General features: G+C 38.0%; 1 protein-coding gene and 1 long non-coding RNA gene across 2 annotated transcripts in view; both read left to right on the top strand.

Moving 5' to 3' along the window:
- LOC107688565 (lysoplasmalogenase-like protein TMEM86A) overlaps positions 1–5,177 on the top strand; it is an 8,811-nt gene extending 3,634 nt beyond the window's left edge. Inside the window, exons 2-3 of the mRNA XM_016486271.1 lie at positions 2,906–3,170; positions 3,905–5,177. Coding sequence (XP_016341757.1) covers positions 2,906–3,170; positions 3,905–4,332 — 693 coding nt within the window. The 3' untranslated portion in view covers positions 4,333–5,177. The remainder of the gene's footprint in view (positions 1–2,905; positions 3,171–3,904) is intronic.
- Positions 5,178–10,906: 5,729 nt separating this feature from the next.
- Positions 10,907–12,327, top strand: LOC107688566 (uncharacterized). Its single transcript, XR_001634245.1, has 3 exons — positions 10,907–11,421; positions 11,604–11,699; positions 12,170–12,327. It is a non-coding gene; the product is annotated as an uncharacterized LOC107688566 (long non-coding RNA).

The raw sequence follows: 12,327 nt of genomic DNA on the forward strand, positions 1-12,327 counted from the left end.
ATCTTTTGCTGCACATCAGAAATATATTCTTTGGTTTTTCTCATTGTGATGGATGATTAAGGGAATTTGGCCTTTGTTTTCCCTCCTATTTATATTTCTGTTAAACAGGAAGCCATGGCTGGATAATTTCATGTTCATAATCACCCTGGAGTACTCAAAATCGTGAATATGAATGGGAATATATTTCAGATATATTTTACTCATAAGAATTTCTAGGGGTAGCAGTATTTGTGTCCAACGTGTATTTGAGAAAAAAAACATTTATTTCATAATGATATTTCCCCCCATTTTAAATTCTTATTCTCCAATGAAAGGTTAGATTTTTGTGATTTGTTTTAAAAAAGAAAGATCAAAAGGATTAACAATGCAGATTTATTTTCACAGACTTCTTTGATCATATTTACCAAGGGTGCCAATAATTCTGACCACGTGTGTGTGTATATATATGTATATGTGTGTGTGTGTATATAAACAATCAATATCTTTTTCAAGAGAAAAATAAATTACAGTAATTAGTTACTTAGTAATACATTAAACCCAACACTGGTAATAAGTAAATCCATCATGACTTTTTTTTACTTCAAACCATTGCTTCCATCTAAAATATAATATTGCATAATTTGCAATAAGTCACCTTGTCTCACATTGTCACCCTTGTCACGCTCTCATTGGCTTAATGAGTCACCTTGTCTGAATCAGGGAAGAAAACGGCACATATCAAGCACTGTTTACAAGCAAAAACAGTCCAAAATAGTGGCCAGAAGTGACGAGGTTAAAACACCTTAATGATGAATTTGTTTTACAAACACGCAGTTTTTCATTTCACAAGGCATTAATAGATAGAGTCATGTGGATTACTTGTGGATTATTGTGATGTTTTTATCAGCTGTTTGGACTCTCATTCTGATGGCACCCATTCACTGCAGAGGATCCAGTGTTGAGCAAGTGATGTAATGCTACATTTCTATGTTGTGTTTGTAGGATTTCTTAAATTCAATTTTTAGAAAATAATAATTTAGGGGATGCATTTCTCCAAAGTGATTTAACATACAGCAAACAGTCCCACCAGCACAATGGTTATGGTTCGTGGATCATCCCTTGTGGGGTTCACACACCTACAACCTTTCATTTACCAGCTCAGATCTACAACTACAACGCTTTAACACCTCCTTTTTTTAAAGATCTGCACCACATGTTTACATTATAAAAAGATCATGCTGCGTCATACTCACATCAACTGGCTAGAAATCAGAAGTACTTGTTTCACAGTGTCTCTGAATTTCAGTGTGACCTTTCTCAGACTGAGGGGTACACCAGAATCTGATTAACTTGCTAACAATAGCCTTTTTCCACTTCCCCCACGGGCAAAAACTTGAACTACAAATTCCAAGACTAACCAACAGGCATGGACTAAGAAAAGTTAAATAGTTTCATTAATATGGGTTATTTTAGTAGTTGTCCCTATTAAATAAGTAATATTACATGTATGTTGTGTAGCTTGTTGCTGAGTGCAGTGTTTCCAACATATAAGTACAGAGACTACATGTGTAAAAGGCAAGTATTATTATTGTTTATATTTACTGTTAGGGGTTTGCTCTTGTGACATTACTTCTTCTTCTAAAGAACATGCTAATTTCCTTCCAAAAGTAGGGGGAAAAAAATACACTTACAGTGAAGGAGGAACCCGTGTCATATCTAGAAACCATAATATCATTTGGGGGTGGGCTCTTTGGCTTAAAGGGGTCATATGATGCTGCTGAGAAGAACATTATTTTGTGTATTTGGTGTAATGAAATGTGTTTATGCGGTTTAAGGTTCAAAAAACAAATTATTTTCCACATACTGTACATTATTGTTTCTCCTCTATGCCCCGCCTTTCTGAAACGCGTTGATTTTTACAAAGCTCATCGGTCTAAAAGCGAGGTGTGCTCTGATTGGCCAGCTATCCAGTGCGTTGCGATTGGCCGAATACCTCAAGCATGTGACGGAAATGTTACGCCTCTTACCATACCGTGATGCCCTGTCCCGGCACGACCAGACAAAACCAATAAAACCCATTACAAACGAGGCATTGTTGCATCTAGTGGGGAATTAATTACGGATTATAATGACTTATACTGTCTTTTTACGCGCTGTGTTGCATCGCGTCGCATCGCGTCGCGTAAACATAAAACCATGTCTGCATTTGTGATCGGAGAAATTACAAACAACAAGCGCTACTCTACTTGTAACACTCCAAAGAGAAAGGAAAAATTGAAATCGGATCATATGACCCCTTTAAGAATACACTTTGCTACCACCAAAACACCCCAGTAACCACTTAGCAACACCCTTGCAACCAACCCTAGAAACCATCCAGCAATAAGATTAGACATGTTGTAACAGTATGACAGCTACTGCTCAATGTGGTGTCAATTCTGGAAGACCCATTGAAGTCTTCCAGAATCATCCAGTTTTGTAATAAGGAGGTCGTGTAATCAGACAGACTCATATGACCCTATGGGTCACCAGAGAACACTTATGTTTTGTTCTTCTGTGTTTGGGGTGTAAGTCAATACTTCCTCCTTTAGGTTTTCTTGGTTTGGTGGTGACTATCCACACTGCCTTTTGTAGTAAATTTGGCACTGAAGACAACGGGCCCCAAATTTCATTTTCATGGGACATTAAACTTTGACATATTTTTCTTGGGTTTGTTATACTTCTGAGACTTAGCAATTGTCATAGTTGTTATTCATGGTATCTCACATTTCGATGAAAACACATGGATCACATTGCACTTACTGTAAGTGCATCTTGTTAAGTGTTTTTTTTTTATCTCCTCCAATTGTTAAATACAAGATCAGCTCACATGATGGTGTGTTTCACTTCCCATGAATTCAACTTCAATCTCTCTTTTGTCCTACAGGTCAAGAGCGAGGGTCCAAAGCTTGTTCCGTTCTTCAAAGCCACTTGCGTCTACTTTGTTCTGTGGCTACCCACCTCAAGCCCCTCCTGGTTCAGTGCCCTCATCAAATGTCTGCCCATCTTCTGTCTTTGGGTTTTTCTACTTGCCCATGGCATCAGCTTTTTAGGTGCCCACTCCAGTGCCAGGAAAATCCTGGCAGGACTTATTTTTTCAGCTTTGGGTGACGCATTTCTCATCTGGCAAGAACAAGGCTACTTTAGTCATGGTGAGTTCATTCATTTGTGTTGCTCTGATTTGATTAAAAAAGGATTAAGAGTTATTTGCTATGTGGGTTGTTGGGAAAGGAAAGATATGTCATCCGTAGAACACAAATAATTTTGTTTATCAGAAGCTTTGTATCAATATAACATTGCATTTAACTTTTATTGCCATTCCAAATGTGGGTTCAGTGAGTTTAAGCAAATGATTTTACAGCAGACTGTGTTTTTTTTGCAAGTCACCACTATCAAGCAAAACATTTTATGTTCTAACCCTGAACTATCATGCCTGATTCAGCAGCTCTTGCATGGAGAAAGTAGTGTAGAAGTTGAATGAGTTTTTTTAGGTCAGGGTTGAGGGTTGGAATAAACCATTCTGCCCGAAGATACCCTTGGGAACCACAGAGTTACTCAAGCAATGTTTCCTTTAGAACAAACAACAGTGTTATGTTACCAAGAATAACATGTTTCCTGCTAAATCATGTAAAAGAGATATATACTGTATGTTATATGTTTTCATTCAGGGGTGTCCAATCCTGGTCCTGGAGACATTCTTGCAGAGTTTAGCTATAACCCTAATTAATCACATCTGAACCAGCTATTCAGGGTATTCAGATTTACTCGAAAGATTTACCAGGTGTGTTGGAGCTAAACTCCGCAGGAAAGTGGCCCTCCAGGAGCGGGATTGGACACCCCTGCTTTCACTGACATATTCTCAATGAAATTGTATTTGCCTTATCAGGACTGCTTATGTTCGCCATAACCCACATTCTCTACTCTTCGGCCTTTGGGATGAAGCCCCTCAACTTGAGAGCAGGTCTGGTCATTGCTGTCATCTCAGGCTTCAGCTACACCCTACTGTACCCCTACCTCTCTGGTCCCTTCACCTACCTGGTGGCTGTTTACATTGCTCTCATTGCCTTCATGGGCTGGAGGGCCATCGCTGGAGTCCAGCTTGCCAATTACCTCTGGACCTGGACTAAACTGTCGGCCTGCCTCGGAGCCGTCCTCTTCATGGTGTCCGACCTCACCATTGCCGTCAACAAGTTCTGCTTCCCAGTGCCCCACTCTCGAGCCATCATAATGGCCACCTACTATGCTGCCCAGATGTTGATCGCATTGTCGGCTGTGGAATGTCAAGACGCTGATGCGGCTCGGAAAAGAGCCTGAGGAAGCACACATTAACCAACCTTCCCCTAATGACTCAACATCGTTAACAGCTACACAGATTCAAGTTCCACTTTCTGCAACCCCTGGTCCATCCACAGTTCCCCTGTCTGACCGTGGCCGGGAAATATTGGTTATATTTGAGGAATTGCCATTTTAAGATCATGTGAGACCAAACCAATGGAAGAATTCTTGCTGGATACATGTACAAGGTTGGATAGTCTTGGACTCTTAGTCAGGTTGACTCAACCCATAATTACAATACTGCATTTGTTTCCTCTAGGAGCACCATCATTTTGGTATTGAGAAAGGAAAGACAGATTAGTTTTGGCCTTCTGGTTACTAGATCCAAATATTCAGATTTTCCCAACTTAGCCAACTTACTTTCCCATTAAGTGTTGTCTCCATTTTGACAGAGACTATTGCAGTGTCCTCTAAATGTAGGACAACGTATCTTGTCCACTTCAGAGAGTCCCTGATGGCTTATATTGTGAACAAAGAGTGAGTCTTGAGTGACATAGTGTCTGGCTCTATAATGGACTAGCAAACAATATAAAGTGGTTCAGACTCTTCTGAGGGGGCTGGTTTCCCCGTCTCACTGTAGATTTCCCAAATCTAATCAGAGAGCAGCATGAAAACCATTTTATACTATAGCAGATATGTTAGCGTAGTGCTGCTGTATAGCCTTGTCTTAGCATTGTGAGGTATACCTTATCCTGTGTCATTGACACATTGCAAAGTCATTTTGTTTCATAACTTGAGTTAGTACACAAACCTCCATGCCTACATGTGCTGGAGAAGTTGTCTTGTCATGCCTAATTGACTGCAACCAGTGCTAGCATTGTCTCTGGAGTAGATGAAGCCCGCATCCTACATTATCTTTTGAGACGTGACCAATAACAATAAGAAAACACAGCTCAAGACTCATAAAAATGGATGTCGGTCTCTTTCTTGGAGGGGATTTAGTGACAGAGTGTTATCTTTGGCTTAGGTTTCTGCCAAGTCAGCAGCATTGCTCAGTACCTCTACCACAAGGAAACTGCAAATAAGTACAAGTTGAACTATTTATTTTGTGTGTATAGTATAAGATAATATTTGTAAAGAGGGTGTGATGTCAGACGATACACATGTATCAAGCTTCCAACCACTTTCCTTTGTCTATTGCCAGTAGGAACATTTTACTCAAGGGAAAGTGGGACGCCCTGTGGTGGGCAATAAACATCTGTGTCGTCAGCTTTAGATTAGCCTGTATTTTATTTTCGAGCCAGTATTGTGTTTTTAAATTCTCACTCTTTTCTCATCTCATTCACTTCTATTCCTTCACCTGAAAATGTATGAATATTTCACAGCATGATTGAGTGAAAATTTGACAGCGTGTGGATATTTCACAGTACAGTGTTCTTCTTTTTTTGTGTGTGGTACTGTGCTTTATTAGCTGAGTCACACACTAGGGTGAATCACAACATATTTGAAGTCATATTTCACTACAAAATACAAAACGTATATATTTTGCATAAAGAAAATGTCTATTTTAGTGTAATTTTTGTATTACTTAACAGACATTCTACTTTTGTTGTGATGAGAATAATTCTGTTTTTTTTTTAAACAAATACTACATTTATAAGTAATATACAATTTAAATATAATTTTTTTCAGATTATGTTGATGGTAATTAATCCAGAATTAATTAATAAGAACTTAATTAACAATATCAATATCAGCCAATAAAAATTGTACTAAACTAGGCTTCATTTTGTTTATGCAAAATATTCAACTATAAACATTATTTTCTTTGGATTTTGGGGTGAAATATGACCAGGACATTCTTGACAGGCTTTGTGAGATTTAACACGAACACCACGTGTACTGTATTTATTATCAGTTGATTTGAACTGATTGCTGTTTTTTAAATATAAATCTCAATAAGGGATCATCAGCTGATCCTTCAGTAATATTAAATGAGGGAACCATCAGTCATGGAAAAAACAGCTTGGGCTGATATGTGCTCCGCTGTTGTACCCTCAGGTGTGAGTGGAAATTAGCTTTAAATGCAAACACAGCTGATTACTCAACAGTGGTCCATTTTGAAGTGATACAACCTGGTCGTGATGCAATATCCAATGGTGGAATGGCAGTAGACTCCGTTTTTCTTGTTTTTAATGTGAATGAAAATGGTGCCGTACTCTTGGGTAAGTTCAGTTTTTCATTCAAAGACTTGTTTTCATTCACATCAAAATAAATAGGGTGTCTACCCAACCCTGTTGGCCATTGCATCCAGCATACTGTTACGCACATAAATGCTATTGTCGTTATCAACACGCACACAGCTGAACCGCTGAGCTCTCGAGAAACAGCGAGGCTATTTTGACACATTTGCTTATTGCCAAGTTTCATAGCTTCCCTATTCAGGGTTCACATTGTCAGCAAAATATTTCAGCTTAGTCGAAAAACCGTACGTGATTTGCAAGGTCATCAAACAGCATGTCTCTTCAGAGCCATTGTGTGTCAAAATCGGTGTTGTGTTGTGAAGGTCTGCGGCGGAACGATATTTTGAGTGAAGTTATTATTGTCTGTTTGATGGTTTTCACGAAAGTAAAAGTTCGAAAGATCCCAGAGTTTTCCCCTGAATCACATTTTAGGGGCAAACGCAGACTTTTTTAGTGATTCAGTGATTCTTTTTTAGTGATGGCAGTTGCTTAGCATTTCTTTTCTCCTTAGTTTACAACCTGCTGTCACCTCCCAGATGGTTAGAATTTGATCTCACCTGGTCGTTTCCTTCTCTATTGTGTTAATGTGAATTCCATAGAGGAGAACAGGTGCCTTCTGTTTCCATCGATGAAATGCTGTCTGTCGAGAAGTGTGGAGACAGTCACTGGCACGGGGAAGATTTCCTTTCCATCTGGCTCTGCTTTAACTCGCGACCTTAGTCAAATGTCAGTGAGCGCGATCGTTTTACCCCCTCTGTCAGCGCTTGTGAGTTTGATGCTTTTGTGTCGAGTCGAGGGGGATGAAACAGAATGCTGGGAGTTCAGTATTAATGACAGTGTTTAGGTATAGCGGTCCTGTTGTTAAAGATAATGAGGAATAACCCACTTGGTTCAAAGCACACTGTTGAGGGATTTAAATATCTGCACTTTTCCAATTTATCTCTTTATTACCTTCCTGAAATTCAGTTTTTGGGCTTGAGGCCTGAAACATGCTCTACGCAAATGCTTGACGAAATTCCCAAGACCTGATATTGTGCATAACTGCGTTCCCAAATGCCAGTCTACAGTTCATAATGTGCTGCATTCTCAACGTCGCCACAAGGGGCACTGTAAGCTGTTTTTTCTTTCACGTTAACCACTGTTATGGAAGAGCTACAGTTTAAAGAGCATCTTACTGAGCAATTTAAATTAATGACGTTTATAGCTAGCTACATGAATAAAGGCTGTTCACACCAAGAACGATAACTGTAAAGGTAACGCTGACAATATTAGCATCCGCACCAACGGACAATAACGTTCTGTTTATCATAAGCTAACGCTGCAGTTTTGTCATCTGCTGCTTTAAATGCTCAAGCTCTTTAAAGTCAAATAGATTCTGATTGACTGTCAAAGTTTTTATCATTCTTCAGCTGGAAAAAAATTGTTTTGAAAGTGATTCCAACGATATCGTTCTTCTGTGACGTTAACGTTAGAGCTGTGATGTGGACTTCATTACTGCCATAGAATTAGAACAATTTTTAAAACCTTTTTGTTATAGTTAAGACCCATTCACAACAAGAATGTGAACTAAAAAGATAACTGTAATGATAATTAGCATCCACACGTTCCATTTATTATAAGCGCAGATTGCAGTTTTGTCGCCTGCCGCTTTGCTCGAGCTCTTTATAGTTAAATAGATTCTGATTGGTTGTCAAATGTTTTTATTGTTCATCACTTGGGGAAAAAACTATTCTGAAAGTGATTCCAATGATAGCCGTTCTTCTGTGGAATAGAATTTGAATGATTATTTAAGCTTTATAGTTACAGTTATCGTCCCTTGTGTGAACTGCCCTGTACTTGCGTAAAGTCAATTTCTGGCCTTACAGTGGTGTGCAATACAGTTTCGTACCCTGTGGATGAAGTTCTCAATGATTTTGAGTTTTCAATCTTCTGTCCTCTTTCAATTCAGACTTCTTTTTGCGTCAAAATATAAGGCACCTTTTAAATGCACTTTGCAAGAGAGGTTAGCATACTCCTTTTTCCTACGATTGTTGCCATCTTATTTTACTAAAATAAATGATTTGTTCCTAAATCTAATGAGCTACCATGCTGTCTTCTGTCTAAATCAGCAGCTGCCTTCTTATATGTGAGATTGAACATCAGTGACAGGAGACTTGCATTAGCATGTTGCTAAGCTAACACAATAGCATGCCACTACTCTCACAATAGACCATTTTATTTAGCTGGAACTCGTTTTTATTGATGTGTTTTCAGTATTGAGTGAAATTTGAATATATTTAACATTTCTTTCGACTTGTCCTCCATCATGGATTGATTTTTCACACAGTGCATTCTGGGATTGTCTTCTCTGTGAAAGATACTTGCAGTGATGTTTTAAAGTTTGGCTTGGTTGTCATCCTTCACAACAGGCATCTGTAATGCCTTGAAATGCTGTCTAGGTAGGTAGGTGATTGTTTTTGCTTTAGCACACCTTTTGTCTAATGTTTGCTGCAAACATTACGCACAATCACAACTTTACCAAGTTGGTTTTATATTATTCTGTATCACCTCTGCCTTTAAGAGTAAATCAAAGGGTAGTTGCTGTTACTAACATCAGATATAATCTGGGTCGGTTCCATTTTATGAGAAAGTCTTATATGATACCAATGTATTAACATTAATATTTACCATAGCTGACTCTAACTGCTGTCCAGTAGTAATAGCAAATATTGTGTATTCATATGTTGGAAATCACATTTTAACATTAGTTTCAGAAAAGTACAAAGTATATAAGATGGACCAACATTGCTCTAAAGTTCTTAGGAATCGAATATATGTAACATTTATGACTATGCTGTACGTAAAACTAAGGCAGTGACAATACTTTGGTAGTGAAAGCTGTGCAGTTTTGATTACAATCTTTAAAAATAGAAGAAAAAGAAGTGGTTTTATGGTCTGTGAACAATATTACTAAAATAAGGGAAGCTCTTATTTTTTGGAGTACCTCTCTCTTTCTCTTGTTATATATCTATATATTTTTTACAGTTGACCCTTAACATTGTGAAGTTACTATTATGTTGTGAACGAATGCTGTTATATTTTGCAGAGTCTATTCAATATTTTGCCTTATTGTTATAATGTCCATTAGTTGAATTCCTTTCGTTATCGTTGTTAAAGGACTGTAGTTCTCCTTTACTATAGTGATATTGCTATGAGTTTGATCAAGTCCAAGTGAGAAATAAATGCAACTGCAATGCAACTGAAAACATGCTACAAGTGTGTTTGTCTCATTATTGTCAATAATGGCATGCAGAAGATGATGAATCCTTAAAGAGACAGTTCACCCAAAAATGAAAATTATTTTATTTACCCGTAAGAAGTTCCAAGCCTGTATTAATTATGGAAAACAAAACATTTTTAGTACTGTTTTGGTCCTTTTTGGGGCTTGACAGTTCCAGTCCCCCTCCACTTCCATTGTATGGAAAAGAGCAGCTTGAACATGCTGCTAAACCTCTCCTTTTGTGTTCCTCAGAGGAAATAAAGTCAGACGGGTTTGGAACAAGATGGAATAAAATACTAAAAATACAATACTCCTATTTGCAGTAAATATTTATTCCTTTAAAAGAATACTTACCCCAAAATTCATCCTATGCACCTAATGCATCCCTAGGTGTATATGACTTTCTTCTTTCAGACGAATCCAGTCAGATTTATATAATTTTTTTTTTGATCTTTCAAGCTGTTTAATGCCAATCAGCGGGTGTTGCATGCTTCAGTCCAAAATAAGTGAAATAAAAAGCACCCATCCATAAAAAAAAGTCTCACACGGCTCTGGGGGGTGAACAAAGGCCTCCTGTAGCGAATCGATGCATTTTTGTAAGAAAAATATCCATATTCAAAACGTAATAATCACTTTAATGTAGCTTGCGCCATTTTTGGGTGAACTAACCCTTTAAAATATACTCACCCTCAGGCCATCCAAGATGTAGATTAGTTTAAATGTGAAAACAAACCAAAAAAGCTCTAAACAAATATGTCGGAGGATTTTCATGCGAGAGGACAACAGGAGATGGACTGTAGGAAGCGATATTATGGATTATGGACTCTTATTTTAGCCGGAAAAAATGATTTGAAATTAAAAACGCTTTAATGATTGATTTGTTTCTTATCAACACAAAGGTTTTGACTTCACAAGACATTAACTGATGGACTGGATTGTGATGTTTTTATCAGCTGTTTGGACTCTCATTCTGACGGCACCCATTCACTGCAGAGGATCCACTGGTGAGCAAGTGATGGAATGCTACATTCTCCAAATCTAATGAAGAAACAAACTCATCTACATCTTGGATGGCCTGAGGGCGAGTACATTTTCAGCAAATTTTCATTTTTTCATGAACTATTCCTTTAAATGTAAAGCAGATAAGTGACAAGGATAGATCACGTTTCAACAAACATTCACAGACGGATCACTGCAGTTCAGTGACCAGACAAAGCAGTCAACCGGATAGTGTTCGTATTCAATTACATGCACTTTAAATGTTGGGAAACCCAAACCGAGGACTTTGTACAGGTTATATCCAGATAAACATTCTGTCCTTTTAGCATTATTTAAACTATACCTTCATCAGGCCATGTATGCATTTTTTTTTAGTCATTCTTACAGTTCAAAATATTTGAAAGGAAAGGTTAGACAATTATAGACATAAGGACAGTCTGTCCTCTCCGGTGTGAACAGCACGAGATTTGGATTTCCTGTGTGGAGACACTGCTCTAAAGACAAGAGTGGCATTTGGGAGGACTTGCCCAGGTCGGCTGCAAGTGAGCTGCATTCTGATAAGACATCCTGCGCTGCGCCTGACGGTTGCGGAATATGAATTTCAACAAGAGCAATGGAGACCAAAAGGTAAGACCCCTAGTGGCCATAAAAAGTAGTGTAGTTAATTATTTTACAACATTATGTAATCATTACAGCCTAGTTTTTTCTTTGTTCTGTTAATTAACAGTACAGCTCTCTTGTTAACACCCTGTAACCTTGTTGATTTATTACAAAATTGCTTTTCTGCATGTAAATGCATTTCCGAACAGGTTCGCAACAGTTACCTCAGTGCCTCAGGCTCCTTTTAAAGTTCCTTCTTGCCCAGCTGACCATAATACAAACTGTCTTGGCTGCAATTATGAAAAGTAAGGCACTGGTTTTCTTGTGGCTATAATACTTGTTAAATCATGTGAAGAAAACATTTATTGACAATTAATGATATATGAGGCCGTTTAACCTTTCTTAAAAATCCCCTGAAGCAAGGAAAATAAATGTCATGTGGTAAAAGGCACATTTTCTGGTGTGACTAGGAGTTCATAAATGTAACCTTGAAGAAGCCTCCAGTTCTCAGTGGCAGCTTTAAACTTAATCATTAATGAAATCTGTGAGATATCACTCTTGTCTGCGTCATTTGTTCTCAGAGTGACACTGAGGGATACTGATACCAACTTTTGCTCACCTTTTGCATTTCTTGAATATTGAGTAATTCTTTCGCAGAATATTTTGAGAGTCAAGAAGACATTGGTCATCTTTCTCTGTGAATAAACAACCAAAATGGTATAGCAATTACAATTCTAATGAAAATATTTTTTTCTGTTTTACCTTTATTTTACAGAAAACTATGGAAGCCTGCTTCTGGAAGCCTCGTTTTTCTAACCTCAATGGTTCATGGATTTGCACGTAAACAGGTTATAATGAGATATTTTTTGTCTGCCATACAATATTTAAAACTGTATGGCCTGGTTTCACAGACAGGGTTTACGTAAAGCCAGG

This window comes from Sinocyclocheilus anshuiensis, unplaced genomic scaffold (assembly GCF_001515605.1).
Source record: "Sinocyclocheilus anshuiensis isolate Anshui unplaced genomic scaffold, SAMN03320099.WGS_v1.1 scaffold521, whole genome shotgun sequence".
In the NCBI taxonomy this organism is placed as follows: domain Eukaryota; kingdom Metazoa; phylum Chordata; class Actinopteri; order Cypriniformes; family Cyprinidae; genus Sinocyclocheilus; species Sinocyclocheilus anshuiensis.